At 36.6% G+C, this 20,001-nt stretch overlaps 1 protein-coding gene across 3 annotated transcripts in view; it reads right to left on the bottom strand.

Annotated features, from left to right (window-relative positions):
• Window positions 1-19,251, bottom strand: part of il15ra (interleukin 15 receptor subunit alpha) — a 29,700-nt gene extending 10,449 nt beyond the window's left edge. Inside the window, exons 1-5 of one of the 3 annotated variants that reach the window (XM_052120972.1) lie at window positions 18,835-19,251; window positions 5,484-5,675; window positions 5,001-5,021; window positions 2,362-2,466; window positions 2,084-2,284 (exon numbers count right to left, since the gene is read on the bottom strand). In XM_052120972.1, the coding sequence (XP_051976932.1) occupies window positions 2,084-2,284; window positions 2,362-2,466; window positions 5,001-5,021; window positions 5,484-5,675; window positions 18,835-18,952 (637 nt within the window). In that variant the 5' untranslated portion in view covers window positions 18,953-19,251. The remainder of the gene's footprint in view (window positions 1-2,083; window positions 2,285-2,361; window positions 2,467-5,000; window positions 5,022-5,483; window positions 5,676-18,834) is intronic. The other 2 variants (XM_052120973.1, XM_052120974.1) reach the window with 2 other exon arrangements.
• Between the last annotated feature and the right edge of the window lie 750 nt (window positions 19,252-20,001).

Raw genomic sequence — 20,001 nt, 5'->3', positions numbered from 1 at the left:
CTTGCATTGTATGGACCAACAGAACTGAGATATTCAAAAAATCTTCATTTGTGTTCTGCAGAAGAAGGAAAGGCATACACATCTGGGATGGTATGAGGGTGAATAAATGATGGGAGAATTTTTGTTTTTGGGTGAACTATCCCTTCATAATGTTAAACTGTCAAAATGTTCATGGGTAGCTACCTGAATCTCTGGTTTAATGGGACAAACATCTGAAGCTTATTTGAGTACTGAGGTTTGTTACTGACAAAGTAATACAAGAACACAGGTTAAGTGTAACACACCCACATGTTTATATTGTACAGGCCAAGCATTCATATCTATGTTTGCGCACTTGCACAAAAGATGATTTTGGCCTTAATATGAACTGTTAAGAGGAATCTGCAGTGTTGTCAATTAAATGACCTGGTTTACAAATCTGGTTGGATCTGACCCACATGAACCATATGTGGGGCTAGATATGTTTTAGGCTTCATGATGTCACGGAAAAAGTTTTTTCTGTTTGTTTTTAGTACTTAAGAAAGATCTAGTCAGATCAATAAAACGCTAGCTTGCATCCTGCACATACCTAATGTATATACATATACATTAGGTATGTATAGACCAAACACTCTTTGCGGTAATGTGATTGTCCTTCACAAACAAATACCAATAACATCTTAAGAGACAGTATGTTTGGACAGCAAGGGAAAATGTACATGCAATGAGATGAAAATGCATCAATGACTCTAAGTTGTAACAATAATAATAAACCATGTTTAGAAAATGTTTGCCGTGGGACCGTTAATTACATGTAATTACATTAATTACATGATGTACATATTAATCAATTGAATTTATAGCAATAAATCACAAATATTGATATTGGCAGAGAAACCTCCCCCCATTAAAGATAATTCAAATTATACTGTATAATTCAAATGAAGTTTCTAATGTAATATATCTTATAATGAAACGTACTGTATAATATTTTTAATAAATATACTAATTCACATAATTCAAATACATAACATTATTGTGGCAGACGAGTAAAGCATTAATTAGACAACCGGTATACGAAAAGTGGCTTTATAAGTTAATATATTGTAAGATGTAGTTCCATATCATTAAACATAAGCCTATTATTGGCCTGCAGTCCACAGCAATCCATTTTGCAATTGAGTTCATCAATCTTTCCAAGGCAGACTTAAGAGAGACGTTCTAGCCTCATATTTTTGTTGGTGGATTTTCAGCCTTTTGCGCCATAAACGCTGCATTTTAAGAATGTTGTGTCAAGTTAAACATAGTTTGAAACTTTGAAAAACACATTTCAAGATGCATGCATTTCCTTTTGTGCTCCATCCAACTGTATGGATCGCAAGAACACGTCCTGCATGACCTGTTCTCAGTAAGTGTGCCTGTACAGCTGGAGTTGTGCTGACTGCCTCCTGCTGACTGCTACTTGCAAAAACATGAAGGTGGTACTTCTAGCTTGAAATGTTCAGATGGTAAATTTCGTAATTATGGAATTTATGCAGAAATAATTGTTAATTTTAACGCATTATTTTTTTATATAATTAACCGAACTAAATCACATCAAAATTTGGCATTCCTTGTCTGCAGCAACAGGCATTAAACATTACAATTCTGTAAATGATCTTTCTGTTGATAACTGTAGACCTGCAAAACTAATTCTAGCATTGTCATTTTGTTTCTTTATACACACAACATTTCCTGAGCATCAGAGATCAGAACACTATACTATATAGTCAGAAGTCTGCTATCAAATAATATCCCACATTTGAATTGTGTCTGTTCACAAACCAAGCGAGCTGCCTATTGAGGCATTTAAATGCACTATAGGCAGTTTAAGGTGTCTTGCATGCAGGCCACTATTTGTTTTGCACCTTTAGAAGGCAGCTGCCCATGTAGGCAGTAGGCAGCGAGGCAGATCACTAACTCTGGAACAGAGTATTTTTGGAATGAAAGCAGCATGAGGGTTAGAATAGTGTTGAATTGATCAAAACAGATTTAGATGTAGCTTTAGCTGAAAAAATATTAAAGTGATCCCATGCATCTGAGCCAATCGCAGTTAATGCTTCACCTGTTGTTGTGGTGAAAGTGCTTGACTGGTCAAGGAGTGATGAATCTGTTGTTATGTATTCTCTGGTTGAACTGGCACTGGATGTTGAAGAGGCAATCTCATTGGCTGTTGTTGTGATCCTCAAAATTGGCTGGTTGGTAGTTGTTCTTGTTTTGGTTGTGGCAACTTCATTCGTTGGTGAAAAAGTTATACTCCCTGTTGCTGGAATGTGTAATTCAAGTAAGTGTGGGCCTGCCCAAACAAAACCAATACATACACGCATAAAAAGACATGCATACCTGTTGTTGGCCAACTTTTCCAGGAATTGGTGCTGTCAGGATTTGTTGGAGTGAATGTTTTTTCAGAGGTGAGTGGCATGAAATGTTGATCAGGTGTTGTTGTCACTGTTTTTGCAAAAAAATAATAATCAACATTTTAGCCAAAATGCTAATATCACAGGCTGTGTGAACCACAGCACATAAATCAGATTTGCTTTCAAATCCGACCTTTAGGAAGGACCGACTTAGGACGCACTGTCATTTTGTTTGTGATGAAATCAGATCCGTTTTTACAGCTAAAAAGAGCGCTGTGTGAGACCATTTCAGCTGTGAAGACATGGCCCAATGAAAATGTGCGATACAGCTTTAATGTTCAATAGAGGTCCGAGTTCAAACACAAGGGCTTAAAGCAAAGCATTTCATCCATGTTTCTGATGAAGTACTAGCAGTACTGTTATCACGGTTGAGCAACATTCAGAATAGAAGAACTGGCTTTGTTTCATTTCATGAGTTGAAATTTGAATTGAATTGGCCACAACTCACATGATGTAGAGCTGGAATTGGAATCAGAATGACAAAAAGTGGAATTTGCTTAATTGTGATTTAGAGAAAATCAATACTGTCACAAAACAGAGGAAATGCATTAGTCTAACATAAAAAAACTTTTTGGACACACAAAAAAAAAAATTAAAAAAATCACACAAAATTACTACAATTTTTACTTATTATGCCTGTTTATTCTCGGATTGGTAACATAGTTTTTTGTTTGTTTTTAATTTGAAATTACTTTTGGGTGGGCCTCAATAAAAATGGATGGGCCAAGTTTTCGTCCATGTTTGTTTATTTATTTATTTTTTTACCATATTTTCATTAGCGAAAGAGAAGTAGCGCACTGAGACTTCATGCTTTCAGAATTCAGAATTTATGCATTTTTAAAAGATTTTAACTATATAACTTTTAACTAGGGATGGGTGATATGACCAAAATCAAGATTTCACAAATTGTATCTCACAGTAACGATATATATATCACAATATAGTTAAATAAGAATTAAGAAATCAATTAAAATTGTTTTACATATTAAAAAAAAAAAACTATTGTAATGCCTGTTTTGAATAATCCAGTCACTGAATTAAATACTTAATAAATGAAAACTACTTCCTCTTATATAGTTTTCTCTTAATTTGGAACTTGACAAACATAGAGTAAAAAACAAAACAATTGGTGGTATTCAAAAAGTGGTAATCAACCTTACCACAATGTTAAATGTAACCCTTGATTCTAGTATTATTATTATTATTATAAACCACTTCATTAGAGTCTTGATGGTTTAAGTCATCTCTGTAGACAATATTTGAATATCTGAAAGCAAAGCCGGTTTGTTTTCTAATATCTAACATCATTCAAACTAAATTTTAGTAAGGGTGATGATGTATAGTTAAAAAAACTGCAGATGACATAATTGTTTTCCTCATCAGTTTTGTTTAAAATGTCAAGCTCTCTCGCCATTTGACTTCCTCTACAGCGCTTTAAGGTATAAAAAACTCAAATGGAATATGCTTTTGCTGCGATAGAGAGAAACCAGGTTGAGTAGTGCAAGTGTCTGTGGAGCCCTATCTGAAGCCTGCTGGACTCGTGTGCACTTTCATGCTTCAGAGATAGCGCATACGAAATTCATGTGAATCTCATCTGTGTGTGTCTGATACGAAGCATATTTAGAATGCAAGATTAATGCCAATGAATTTGTTTTGGCGGCCCGAACTTGAAAACCCCTGTTTCTTCAATTCTCAGTCTCACATAAAGCTGCTCAGTCTTCCTCATCCATTTCTCCGACAGATTGAGAACTGTGTACGTGTTATGTGAAAAGAATGAGGTGCCCATTTCTTGCACTTGGCATAACCGTGATACAGACGATAATCCAAAATGTATACTAGTTGCCAAATTTCTACAGGTTTATCATGTCTACTGGTATATCACCCACCCCTACTTTGAACTAGTTTATAAATATACAGAAGCTGAAGAATAATCTCTCATATTCTGGGTCGGCCCACCCTTGACTACGCCACTGCATTAGACATACATCTCTAAACAAAGATCAATACTGTCAATATTATTACACAGTAAATTAGAGGATTTGGGGGAAATTAAATTTAATTAATTAAAATGAATTCATTTATAAAACAAATTACAGTACTTACATCATTTCAAAAATTTTACAGTGAAAGAATGTATGCCAGTTTCTTTAGGTGACATTCAAACACTGCTCATAACATTTCGTCAGTGTTTCTGGAAATAACCCAAACTGAAATTAAATTCAAACTAAATTTACAATGATTATAAGCATTTCTTTGAATTTCATTTGATTTTGAATGTTCTTTTATTCAAATTTAAATAGCATTTTACATCCTGTTTGGTTAGTCAATTCAAAGCACATAAATGAAATGTACATTATCAATTCTATTCTGAATGGCACACAACAATGACTATAAATTCAAATCTGTTATCCTGCTAGTAATTCCAAGTTTTTAAAAATGTGCACTGAAACATTAATGCAAATTATATGAAAGGGACTTAACATTGCATGCTATATTTTTTCTATCAAATGGTACCTGATGTATAAAAGAGAAAGTCAGCGAGAACTGAGGAAAAATGGTACTTACTCATGGGACTTCGGGGATCACCTGCAAGGTAGAAATATGAAAAGGATGATTGATCATTGATCATCACCTGTAAAACTGAATTATTCACACTGTTTAGCAGATCGTTTTAAGTATTAATTTATGTAGTCAAAATACAGAAAACTAAAAATGGATAGTTCTGACAAACTACAGCAAATTCTGATTGGCCATTGCAAATTCTATATTTGCACTGCAAGTTGCTACACTGTTAGCAACCGTAAACAGTCTACCGTCATACTAAATGAACTAACTTGGTGGAATTATTGTTTATACTGATCATTAATGACATATTTAATATTCATTTAACATTGGTGTCAAATTGCTGTTGCCACCATTTTATTAAAGCAATAAGCAAAGAGAGACAGTGCATTACATTCATTTTACCACAGTAAAAAGGATCTTAGGCACACACGCCAAGCGGTTAATCAAATCAATGTATCTATTTGTAATAAAGAAGACCCTTACGTATGCACTGAAGAGGAGGTACATTGCGCCAGATTGCTTCACCAGTTTGGTCTGGTTTGCATTGGAACAGGTTGGATGTTCCTGCTTTCCTCAGGAACCCCTTTGTACAATTGATACGAATTCTTGAATCAGTGGGTGTGGTGCCAGTAACAGGCATTGTGTTGGGTCCCAGTTCCGGGGGATGGCATTCACCTGAGACAAAGGAGGAATAATGTCACATAACATCCATTACAAAAAAGGTACTCAGGTGGTACTATGGTACAGTGATGGTATAAGAAGCTATTAGCAATGCCATGATATTTTAATATATATACTGTTCCATTGTACTGAATATCATGTACCCTGGTATTTAAATAGTACTCAAAGGCGCTTACAAGAATACCATGGTACTACAATGGTCCAGTACATGTCCAAAAAACAAGGTAGTACCATGGTATGAATTGCATAAATATCAGAAAGAATTTACACTGTATAATCAAATGTGCTCCAAGCTAGACTTGTTAGGAGACCAACCAACATATGGCTTAATTGACTGGGATATAAGCAAGTTTTTTAACATTGAAAACATTCCACACTTCACATTAAACCAACAATTAACATTTATGTACATTAACAATTTAATGTACATCTGCAGTACATCACAATAGTTTGTCTTATATTACACTGAAATCTATGGAAGTTTACCCCACTGAAATGTGAAACATGTGAAAAGGTTCCATTCTGTTTGGTGAATCTAGTAGCGCACAAGTCACACACTTCAGCTTTTGCCAAAATTCGCATTCCTATTTCACACTTCTTTGCCACCTGTTTCTTCCCCTAGCTCTTTGATTCTGAGGTTATTCCTATGTAACCTATTTGTTATGTAGAATATATGCTCCGTCTTAGAAAATTGTGTGGATGCTAGTTTAAAGGGTAATTATATTTTTATTTCTAAGGACTTGGACATGAGTTACAGACTTTGAAGAACTTAACAGAAATAGTTTGAAAAGAAAAACAGAACAGAAAAGAGAGTGAATAAAATAAGAGCTTTCAACGATATAATAGAGAAAGAATGACTTTAATAAGAATGGTTCTTTAAATCATTCCATAAAGAGGTTGTATAATGACAATCATAAAAAGTGTTTATAAACTATAAAAAATACTGTAACTTTCAGAACTCAAAGCTTCCATCCCAATGCAAAAAAAAAACACGCTCCCCTCTTAATGTTTCTGGACACAAGTGATGATTTCTATGCCAGCCTGTCTTCCCTGGGGCCGGTATCCATGCCCATCGGCCATGAGGTGAGCGGTACTCCCTGGTAACTCATCTAACCCGTGCCAGGGTTCCGAGCGAGCGGGTCCAGTGCACATATTACTCTGGTAGTACCCTCCCTGCTCTGCTCCTGAATCTGCAAGGATGCCAGTGCGCACACAAGGAGATAGAAGCTGGCTCCCGAGGAGAGGTACACTCTGTATTTTTATGGCAGCGTTGATGCGGCTCCACTCACATCAGGTGTGCCTCAGCATCTACTGTCCAAACGAGACTCATAAAGTTGTGTTTCTCCACTCTTGAGCCATTGGGAGCCTGGCTGAAGGATGGCCCTAAGAGGCAGGGTGATGGTGGTGAGAGGGAGGGGCAGGTAATTCCGTCACAACCAACGCCAAAAACTCTTAGGCCGCTACATGGGAATGCTACTTCCTCAACCAGGTCCTATGGACAGAGTTGGCAAATACGGGAAACCTCTCGGGGCCAGCTCACCCCCTCGCTCGCACATGGGCACTCCCCTCCTAAGGTTCCCGGATGGAGGGGCATCCATGCCAATCAGCCGCGATTATCTAACCCATGCCAGGGTTCCAAGGGTGCGGGTCCAAAAGACAAAATATACTTATATTCAATATCTATTGTCTAAAAGCAAGTCTAAATATCTTATATGCTGCTTCTCATGTGACAATGGGTAGTCACATGAGAAGCACAATTCTGGTTCATCCTTGGGAGCAATTTCCAAATGCCTGAAGGTACCACATTCATCTATTTGTACAAACAATAGTACGCAAGTATAAACACCATGGGACCACGCAGCCATCAAACCACTCAGGAAGATGCATTCTGTCTCATAGAGATGAATGTAGTTTGGTGTGAAAAGTACAAATCAATCCCAGAACAACAGCAAAGGACCTTGTGAAGATGCTGGAAGAAACAGGCAGACAAGTATCTATATCAACAGTAAAACGAGTCCTATATCAACATAACCTGAAAGGCTGCTCAGCAAGGAAGAAGCCACTGATCTAAAACCACCATAAAAAAGCCAGACTAAATTTTGCAAGTGCACATGGTGATAAAGATCTCTTTTTTTGGAGAAATGTCCTCTGGTCTGATGAAACAAAATTGAACTGTTTGGCCATTATGACTATTGTTATGTTTGGAGGAAAAAGGGTGAGGCCTAACTGTGAAGCATGGTGTGGCAGCATCATGTTGTGGGGGTGCTTTGCTGCAGGAGGGACTAGTGCACTTCACAAAATAAATGGCATCATGAGGAAGGAAAATTATGTGGATACATTAAAGCAACATCTCAAGACATCAGCCAGGAAGTTAAAGCTTGGTCGCAAATTGGTCTTCCAAATGGACAATGTCCCCAAACATACCTCCAAAGTTGTGGCAAAATGGCTTAAGGACAACAGATCAAGTCAAGATACTGGAGTGGTCATCACAAAGCCCTGACCTTAATCCGAAAGAAACTTTGTGGGCAGATCTGAAAAAGCTTGTGTGATCCAGGTGGCCAACAAACCTGACTCAGTTACACCAGTTATGTCTGGAGGAATGCGACAAAATTCCAGCAACTTGTTGTGAGAAGCTTTCCAAAATATTTGATCCAAGTTAAACAATTAAATGGCAATGCTACCAAATGTTAACAAAGTGTATGTAAACTTCTGATCAACTGGGAATGTGATGAAAGAAATAAAAGCTGAAAGAAATCATTCTCTTTACTATTATTCTGACATTTCATATTCTTAAAATAAAGTAGTGATCCTAACTGTCCTAAGACAGGAATGTTTTCTACGATTAATTGTCAGGAATTGTGAAAAACTGAGTTTAAATGTATTTGGCAAGGTGTATGACTTCTGTCTTCAGCTGTATACTATGATTCAATAAGTCATCACGTTATAACCTAGCTGCATTAAGCTTGCATGCTCGAGGGAGAAGCATCCCAGTGACAGAGTGTGCATCAGCCAGATATAGTTTCAATCTCGCCCCCTTAGATTGGGACATTCTCGCAACTCATAGAAGAGGCACTGACTGCACAGAAAAATGCCAGTTTCAGTTCTGTTTCAGTTTCAGTTTCATTTTCATGACCTGCTTCCATATTATTTGAAATGTAATAAGCTATAACGCATTAAATATAACTGCATTAAAGATCTAATGCCGGGCGTTTTCTTTAAAGACACTTGACACGCAAGTTTTGCTTCAGTGACAGCTCCAGCTCCATTTATTCCACAACGAGAGTGCTTCTGTATTTACTTATTTAGCATTTTTTTATAATTCCCTCATACTTTGCTACCTATATCACCTGAAGCTGTTTGGAAAGTTTAGAGTGCATTTGGACTGTGAGCTGTGAAATTCATCCTCTCTTCAGTGAGGCGCAAACTGCAGTGCTGCTCTTGAGCGTCATCATTAGAGTTATTGTTATCTCATGTTACGTTAAATGAGATCAAACGTTTATTAGAAAGAAAAAAAAATTCAGACATTTTTTTTTTTTTTTTCATTATTGCAATTATTTTTTTTAACAATTAATCATTAACCAAATTTCTTTTCTGCCCTCTAAAAAACAGAAATTCCTGATGAACTCCTGCCAGACGTAATACAAAGTACATTTTTGGACAAGACAGTGCAGATAAAATAGAATACAGTTTCAAGCAATGTAGAGTGGCACAGCTTTTCCAATCTAATGGAATGAGGAAAGAGTGGAAAACACTATTTAAAGTCATTTATCATACAACTTCTTCCATTTACACTAAAAACTACCACTGAAACACAACTCTCCTTGAGAGGGAAAAAAAGTGCTTCCCTCATCTGTTCCACTCAAATAAAGTGACTGAATTTCTCTGAATTGAAAACAAGCCAAAATTGGGACCTTTCTTTGAAAGGCAATATCCTATGAGGGGATTATTTGCGCAATCGAGGTACTTCTGCAATGTGTAGAAGTAGTGGCAGTTTTTTACAAAAGCAACATACAGTAGATTACAGAAGCAGATTACAGAAGTTAAGTCTTGAGCCTTGCTTAAGGATACAATGGCAATAGTTCACGGCTCACCCCTTTTGCGGTTTATACCTAAACCTTTATACCAGCTGAAATCTTTAACCACTATATGATAAAAATCCTTCAGAAACATCCATCATTTATCATATCAAATGTGTGATACAAAAACAAGATGAGTCAAAGTCAAATCTCTTTGTTATGGCTCTTAAAGGTGCAAGAATGTAATCACATAAAATTGGTTGGAAGTAATAAACCTGATCTTATTTTTATTCATGGCTTTTGCATGCATTGTATGTTCGGATAGATGTTGAAACGTACAATATGGATGCATTGAGAGCATCTAAATTATTATTATTTTTATTTATGAGTCCTTAATAGTATAAATATATTTATATAGTTACATTTGCACTGTTTTATAGATATTATAGATCCTTTAACACTATCCCTACCCCTAAACGTAACCACTTTTCAACAATATAAAAACACGGTAAGGTAAATAAATGTACAGTGATCATCATTTTTGTTAAATATACAATTGTATATAATAACCAAAACCATTTCTTAACAATATACACTGATCAGCCACAACATTAAAACCAGCAACTAATAAGCAAACAAGGGACACCTGACACTAAGGTACACACAAACCAATGAACAAAGACAAGGAAAAGAACTATAAAACCCATAATCAAACACGAGACAAGGGATAGACAATAAACATTTAAGGTGACCTCTTGTGGTCACTAGGGAAAGCCTCGCAATATATACCTGTGTATATACCGTATGTATATGTACAGTACTGTGCAAATGTTTTAGGCACATAAGATGTTTCACTAAAGCATTTGTCTTAAGATGGTTATTTATATCTTCAGCTTAAGTGTGTCAATAGCAAATATAAATGTTAGACTCTCAAACATCACTTTTGCAAATAAAAAAGATTAGAATAGAAGAACAGGGAGCCCTGCTACAGATGTTAAGACCCCCACAAAGCCCCCCACTGAACATCAGCCTGAGATTACATAAAGTGACAGAAGCAATTCTCCAAGAAGCTTGAAACATCCCAACAACCAAGAAAAACTGTGTCCGGGTGTATCTAGGAGAATTGGTGTTGTGATCACACCGAATGTTGATAAGCTTTTTTATGCTTACTGAACTTTGTATGACATTAGGTGATAAATGAAAATTATTTATTTCATTATTTTTGAAGACATCCTGACTATGCAACATTTTTCACAAGTGCCTAAAACATAGGCACAATACTGTATGTATCTGTATTTCACTGAAAATCTTCTCCTGATCCACTCTCTGAAGGCATCATATCTCATTCAAATGAATAGGCTACACCATGCGGAATATGCCGTGTCACAATCGGCCTCAAGACAGAAGAGCCATTGAGCATTTGATATCTTTCACATAAAACCACTCGTCGAGTTTACAGAACTGCCAGTTTTCTAAAAAAGACAGTACCTGACAGTAAATACCTATAAATACTACAAATTATGCAATTAAACAATTAAATTAAACAATAAACATAAAATAAAAAATGATATGCGCATTATAATACATGGACCAAAAATAAAAAATATAATAGTAAAAATAATAAAATATCATTAGTAAATATTTAATATAACATATAATAAATGTTTTCGTTATGTTAGAAGATCCCCTTTATAATGAACAGCATTAGCTGAGAGAGAATTTCTTTCATTTGTAGGCAAAATGAACATTATAACTGAAATATACCCATATGAATAGATATTGAATCGAATCAGAATCGAATCATGAGCTTGTGAATCGAAAATAAATTGAATTGGGAAAGCTGTAGTATCAATAGCCAGCCCTAATCCTCACAGCACATTCCAACATGCAACGTTTTTTTTATTCTATTTAATTGGGCATTCCAAATTGGGGAGAAAAGGGGAGAAAATAAAAATAAAAAACAAAAATATATATATATATATATATATTGACAAAGCAGCAGGAAAATCCAAAGGGTGTGACGTTTATGCGCGCTCCTGAGAGCCTTGCCTCAGTAATAGCTTCTCTTCCGCTATTCAACAGTGACAACAAACTGCAACACTAGGTAACGTTATCTTAGAGAAGGAATCCAGCAAACAGCCGGCTCCCCGCACAACACTGACTCCTACAAAAACTCCTTACACAACTCTTCTCCACATAACAAGATATGTCACTGGTTCAAAACTTTGTATAATTCAGTTTTCCCTAGATGGAATTACTCCTATTCAGTTTCTGTTGAATAGTTTTTCTTGAAGAAGTTTTACATCCTTAAAAGTAAGTAACCTAACACTAAAGCTTTGTTATTGTGGTTTCAAAGAGGATCTTAGAATTATTGTGAGTCTCTAAAATATCAATACAGGAGAGAATACGTTCCTGCACACAGCTGTAGGTTGTAAGATTGCTTATATATGTATTGATTTAGCACGTTCGGTCTACCAGTGATATATACACCTGCAGAGGTGTAGCTTGTGTATATAAATACAATGACCTTTGCAATCTACAGTGGTGTGTGAGACGCATGTTCTCCTTTCTATACATCTGACTGTGTACTAAACACCTACTTCCAACCATCCAGGTGTCAGAGTCATGTTTATATATATATAAAACAATGTTTTTTTGAGACAGGCCACTTCTTGTAAAATTAATGGAAGACATTGAAAGCACACACAAAGGAGCACTAGCACAAAATGGTCAAATGATTTACAAAGGAAGTCCCACATTACCTGTCAATCACCTTGAGAATGCGTATGCGCATTAGCTATACAAGCTGGAACAATCACATTTTAGCATAATTTGAGGTAAAGAATCACAATTTATTATACCAGCGTTGTCAGATTTTACTGCTGATTTTAAATAAGTGCTTTGAACAATCGTTTTGGAGATTTCGGTCTTTCCCCATTCAAGTAGAAAGGAGCTACACTGTCATGACTGGATATAGCTTCCCAGGAGCGTTCCAAAGATGGCCACCAGAAGACTTTGTTTTTCAGAGGTTCTTGATTAAATTGTCTAATGCTTTATTGTCAGTGTGTTCCTTGAGATTATTTAATAAAACAAATATTCAATATTGTGTTTCTTTACACTGTCTAAACTCTAAATGTCATGACTTTTCAAATAATAATTTGTAAAACTGCATGTATATGAAGAACACAATGTATAAAAATGCGTAATCTGACTAAAGTCTTGAAGTCTGTCCCAAATGCGCTCTTTTATACCTCATGCACCATTAATGGCCTAGCACCTCATAGGTCTGCACTCGCTTGGTTCACCAAAGTCTGGACTCAGAGGAAGACCGCAAGGGTGTAGGGTGCTATTTTGGGCAAAATGTTTTTGGAGCAAGCACGTCATGATACTCTCATTTCACATGTCAGCTTGCGTAATTGACTGGTCTCAAACCGCATACTTCCACACCTACGTAAGTCTAACACTTATGAGGTAAGCTAGCAATAAGTTAATACATGTTCAAATGCATGGTAAGTCTGTAATACAAGCGTTAATATGTATCGTTTTTTAAATGATTAAAGCAAAAGTGTTTCAATATCAAAAAAGCAGTGTGTGAGTAACACGGGGTTCCCACTCTTTTTAAGCCACAATTTTCCAGGACAGTTTATGTTCCCAACAAGTGTAATATTTAAGCAAAACACGTGCCATTTAAATAAAACTTTTATTTTGCCGTTTCTCTGTGTTTTTGACACACCTCCAGATAAGCAGTAAGCTCCAAAGCATAGTGTGATTATTAATCCCCATAAAGCAGTAATTTAATTAATAAATACATAGTCTGTATGTGCTGTGCACTTCAGAGTGCTCTCTGTCTCTGTCATCTCACACACACACACACAAGCGTACACATGATGATCATGATGAGGTGTACACATCACTTGCAGATTATTTATTATCTATTTATTTTATTAAATCAGATACTTTTTTAGTTTATCACACTAGGACATATCACAATTTTAAATGTACATTCAAACATTCATTTTCATAAAAATGCAGGATGTCATATTCCATGACATTCTGCGGTTTATTGCTAATGCCATTTTTATGACTATATTCCATGTTTTCGGCATACTACATGTTGTGGAATAAGTTGATTCTGATCATTTAATTACTGAAAATTAATTCACAATTAGAGATGTTAAGGCCGAATCATTGTGAAATGAATGTTTTTAAATCAGTGGTCCGACTGGCATTATTGTCTAAAGATTATAACTCAAAGGGATGCAAACTCACGAGGGTCCAAAAAGTTGAGACACTCACTAATCCACGGACATGTTTTCTGGGGTAAATTTTTTACCATCATATACGTTGTGCCACAAGGGAGTTCCACTGCCCTACTGAGTAACACAACGTATATGATAGTACCCCCAATGCAGAATGTGTTTTGTGAGGGTTAGGTTTAGAGGTACAGTTATGGGATAGAATATATGAGTAAGCGCCCTTAAGGCCAATTTATACTTCTGCGTCGAATTTACAGCGTAGGCTACGCATAGCTAAGGTGGTTATGGCGTAGCCTACGTGCAACTCCTCAAACGTTTCACTGTGCGTTGAGTCGACACAGACCACAACAGCTGGGATTGGTCCACTTTAACCAGATACCACCCCCAGGATGTTAACAAGGACATCTGAGGTAGCGTCGCATTTTATCCAAGATTATTTCCAAATACATATCACATTGTAATTGGACTCGGGACCATTGAAGAAATAGTCTCAATCGAGAGCATCTGCTGTTTTTTTTTTTATTCTGTTTGCGTTTCATAATAATAATAACAATAATAATAATATGTTTATTTCATACAGTGCCTTTCTTGAACCCAAGGTCACTTTACATGAGAGCAAATACATGAAACAGCAAATGGATTGAAAACACATACAAAAAAAAAAAAAAAAAAAAAACTCCCAAACAAGCAGCCAAGAGATAACACTGAGTGAAGAGATGAGTTTTAGATGTGATTTAAAGGAGGAGAATGTAGTGAATGGGGTTGTGGGATAGCATTCCAATGTCAAGGAGCAATTAGACCATAGAATGCGAGTGGGAATATAAGGGCAAGGCAACTCAGTGATGTACTGAGGAGCGTGTGAAGTTATCAACAATATCTTGTTTTGAATGCGATAAGTAATTGGTAGCCAATGGAGATGCTGCAGAATGGGGGTGATGCGTGCAGATCTTTTACTGGAAGTAAGAACTGTAGCTGCAGAATTTTCAATGTATTGTAGGCGAAGATGTATTTCATTGTTTACTCCAAGTTGTAGTAAGTGTTATGGAGGGGCGAATTTATGAGCTTGTCACGCAAGAAAACAAGAAATGTGCACAATAAACATTGAAAATTTTAATTACTGTAGTTCAATAACTGGGGTCTCTGGATACTCGTAAATTAAAAGGTAAAAATGTAAGACGTTCAACATCTCTTCATATTTCATGTAGCTTTGTACTCTCAAAGACATCATTTGTGAGATAAAACGTGAAAACCACTTTGATGTGAAGTTGGAGCCACACAAGTCATGTAGCATCCCTTCAACGTGCAGAAACATCAGTCACTTTTACACATTAATAGCTCTTCCGCCCATTTCTCTCCAAGACGAACAAGGTAGACTCACATGCCGATGCTGAAGTAAAGGAACAACATACACCTCTCATTCAGCCGGTCTGTACAAGTACCAGGTCATTCAGTTTGTTTATGAATAAGAAATTTCACGAATGCCGCTTCTTACTTTGCATGCGCCACTGAAGCAAAGCACGTGATTGGTTGTAGCTGTAACCAATCAAGAGATCTGCCTCTGTTGGACCATGATTGCCAAGCACACGATTGGCTGCTGCTGTAATCAATCATGAGGGTGTAAGCGCCCTTAACCGCAGATGTTGTTTCACAATGCGCAGCCACCAGCAGTGAAAAACTATACAAATGTGTGTATTTGACCCCTATTCCGATTCAGATCATTACCATGTTTTTGTGCTTGTAACGGAAACCTTGCTAGCAACACAGTCAAATGTTTATATTAATATTTTCCAAGACAAATCATTATATTTCCAGGACGTGTAGGAACCCTGTAACAGTGTGAAAAATGTGTTTGTAAAAGTCATTGTAGATGTGATTTGTGTGAAAGAGAATAAACAGCACAGTTGTTGTAGCGCAGCTAGTGTTCATTTCACCAGGAAAGTGTGGCGAAACATAGAATTCGGCACGTCAGTTTGCAAAAATGTAGACATACTACCATTCATTCTATGAGACTAGGTTGCAGAATACTGAATTTCACAATACAATACACAATTTGCATGTCTTGACCTTCCATTTCCAGTGTGATGAATGATTACTCAATTAGATTGCTAAAGGTTAGGACATTTATTTTCCAAAATTGAATTCCAAAATATCAAAAACCCACTCACTTGCAAGTGATGAGGTCATGTGACAACAATTTAGCATAATTAACCAATCTCTGAACCAAAGTTAGATCTTCAAAAATAGGAACTGGAATACACTTAATATGCAGTTTCTTCAATTGAAGTTGAACAGAGGATGAGTTCTTCTACATCAACACCCTCAGATCTCATGTCACATCCTTTGTGGCCACTTCTCAGAATGTCAGGCCCAAAAAGGGTGCTTTGCAGATTTTCTGATGCTTTATCACTTCCTGAATAACATAGAACTAATGATAACTATGATAGATCCTGCTGCTATATTAATCATAATCTTGAAATAAAAGCACATTATGACATAATGAGTTCGGTTTAGAGGGCACAGAGAAAATGGTCTATAGCCTGGTACAGATGAGGCTGGTAACTAAAAGGCTGTAGGTTCAAACCAGCAATTTTTTTATTATTTTACATGGTTTGATTCACGTGCTATCATCATTGTGCTCTTTATCAAGACAGTTAGCCTCAAGCTGAAACAGGTTGGTACCTGTAATAAGTGCATTTGTAAGTTTCTATGTAGGGCTGGGACGACGCGTCGACGTAATCGATGACGTCGACGCAAAAAATACGTCGGCGCAAAATATGCGCGTCGATTCGTCAGACCAAAACAAAGATGGCGGCGCCGGAGAGTAGAAGCAAAACGAGTGGCTCCTCAGACTACCAGAAGTGCAAGGCGGCACGCACTCGTTCATCTAAAGTGTGGGAATTCTTTAATTTAAAAGGAAAAAATTATGTGATATGTCGTCTTTGCAAAATGGAGATGGCTTTCCATTCTAGCACCACGGCAATGCACCAGCACTAGGGCTGGGATGACGTCGACGCAAAAATACGCCGACGCAAAAATATGCGCGTCGAATTGTCAGACCCAAAACAAAGTTGGCGGCGCCGGCGCCAACACGAGTGGCTCCTCAGACTATCAGAAGTGCAAGGCGGCATGCACTCGTTCCTCTAACATATGGGAATTATTTAATTTAAAAGGAAAAAATTCCGTGATATGTCATCTTTGCAAAATGGAGATGGCCTTCCATTCTAGCGCCACCTGGGAGCAGCCGCAGATGACAGAGCACCGTAAGTTTTTTTTCAACTCCCCACTTTGCACTCGATGTTGGAGTAGGCTATAATACGTTGTCGACACCTAAAGTTTTCGCTTATAGCTATTAATAATGCGCTTATAGCTATGAATGTCGTGAAAAATACATAGAGGACACTGACAACGCGCTGACAGACAGGACCAAGCAGGTAACATTTAATAAAGTCTCAACTTTCAAATTTGGTCATTCAAAGAAAATTAAACCATAAATAGGCCTACTATTTTGTGGCTCTTTAATGTGTCGTGACAGATTGCCTCAGTTAAAGCTGCTCGTGAACCGATAATCTTTTCCTTGGTTAATTTATAGCATCAAATAGGCTAAACATGAATGTAGCCTACATCAGAAGGACTGTTGTTTTAACCGCGGAAAGATGTCAGTACAGTAGCCTACAATCCATTATTCAAATTCACCGACGTTAATCTTCTCTCTCCTGACTACTTTGTCGGACAAAAATGACGTATTATGATTGATTGATCAGATCGCCAGTCAATCAAACTCCCGGCAAATGTTTTTTTTTTTTTTACATTTTATACACCCCTACCCCCGATGAAACAGGTATTACCGGTGTAGTCACAAGTCGATTAATCGAATCGAAATCGAATCGGACTGAAAAAATGAATCGTTAGATTAATCGATGCATCGAAAAAATAAATCGCTAGATTAATCGTTTAAAAAATAATCGTTTATCCCAGCCCTATTTCTATGACGCTTTGGATTAAAGCATCAACTAAACGACTAATAAATGGTAACATATGGTAAATGTGTGCGTATGTACAGTATGTGTTCCCATCTGCAAAGTACATGTGATGTGTAAAGGTCCAGCTTTCCTATTAAAAATCAAGGTTCCAGTTCAATCGAAAAAGGGCGCCAAGATGTCAAAGAGAGCTTTAAAGCACCTATAGAGGGGACTTTTAAATATCCATAGAAACATATAGCAAAAAAATTATCTTTTTGATAAGAGAAAGGTTCTATACTGAAACCTTCCTGAAGGATGCCATAAAACAAAACATTTAATAGGGTTATCCTTCAGGAAAGTAGAAAATATGCATACAGTGGCTACAAAAAGTAGTTTGATATTTTTGGATACTAAAGTCACACTTACATAAGTCTGAATGTTATTGCAGATACCAAACTTTCAAACCAAGTGGCATAAGCAAACAAATGGTATGACAAATGGACAAAAGTCATGTGACATTTTACATCAGCGAAAATCATATGAAGATATATTTCATACATGTGTTTTGCATTATTGCAATTTGTCATATTGTCATATTGCAACATGTCAGACTGCAACTTTTTAAAGAAACTTTATTTTAAAGTTGCACAACTCTTTCTACTGCTCCTCGAAATTTTAGGAGATTGTCACATGAACCTGCTTTCAGTTGCGTATTACGAATATGTTGTTTCTGTTTTATTTTCCCTCACTCGAAGGCCATTGATGCACGATCAATCTGTATGCTTTAGTCAAGGAATACAATAAAGGTTTTGCGTAATATACGTGGCAATATGCAAACGCAATGTTCAAGTTGACCCCAGATGTACAGAAAATGTCATGATTTGTTTTTTATTTCTTTCTTATAATGTTGCATCAAACTTACCGCTCGCTCTTACAGTATAGTGATGGTATACGACCGTCGTGAGAATTAATATAACCAGCCCATGCATGTCCACTTCTCCTGGAGAGTTCAGAGGGAAAACCGTGTGGTAAAGCCTCATGAATGTATTTGAATTAAAAGCGCAAAGCAAACAGATGCGACACGTATGAGCGTGTGAGGGCAAACGTCACTGTATGTCCACACCATCTTTCACTTTCACTTAAGGGCGCGTCCTTGTGAACAACAGCGCGCCGTGACACGTGTGAAGACTAAATAATCATTGCCTTAAGGAAAAATAGTAAAGAAAGGAAATTATAAATGTTAACGTTTTTTGTAAGTCTAGGTTTTAGACATTGCTTCAACCTAAAGGGAATGCTGTTATCAGCACGTATTTACTGTTGTGTAACAGTAAGCGTTTAAAGCGTGGTTACCTGCCGCGGCCATTACATGATTACAAATATGCTAGAATGACAAGACCAATCATAGTAAAGTATGCAAATAAATGCAAGGAAGACAATCTCATTTTTACTACTGTAATGAAAAATCTCTCAGTGCTTTAATGCAAAAATAAATCTAATTCTTAGTACTGCAATGGCAAAATAATCGAATTTTCATTACTGTAATGTGGAAAATCTCATCTTTATTGCAGTAACAAAATAAAATATCAGTGTCAGTACTGAAAAGAAAAACAATCTCAGTGCTGTAATGCAAAATGTTCTCATTACTGTTGGGCGAAAAATGTTATTCTCAGTACTGTAATGTGAACAATCTCATCCTTGTTACTCTAATGCAAAAAATCTCGGTAACACTTTAGAATAATGGTCCGTGATTAATCTGTAAATATGTAGGAATTAATGCAGGATTAATGAATAGTACTACAATTAGTTAGGCCTACTACAATAAGCTAATATGGAAACATGATTAACAAATCAGCACGGGCGATTCTAGGGTCAGAGCTTTAGAGGTGCTGAGCACCCAATGAGCCCCACTGCCACCACCCACCCTCTTTTCACACAAAAACAAAAAATATGTCTATTGAAAAATAAATTTATCATTTTAACATTGGTTCAACTAACTCCAAAATCCAGATTTTTTTTTTTTTTTTTTTTTTTTTTGGGACCTTTTCAGAGCAACAGCTTAATTGTGAGAGTTCACACAGACAGCCCCCTG

This window comes from Xyrauchen texanus, chromosome 47 (genome assembly GCF_025860055.1).
Source record: "Xyrauchen texanus isolate HMW12.3.18 chromosome 47, RBS_HiC_50CHRs, whole genome shotgun sequence".
In the NCBI taxonomy this organism is placed as follows: domain Eukaryota; kingdom Metazoa; phylum Chordata; class Actinopteri; order Cypriniformes; family Catostomidae; genus Xyrauchen; species Xyrauchen texanus.
The sequence above is the reverse complement of the archived record's forward strand: the minus strand, read 5'-3'. Positions and strand labels throughout refer to the sequence as shown.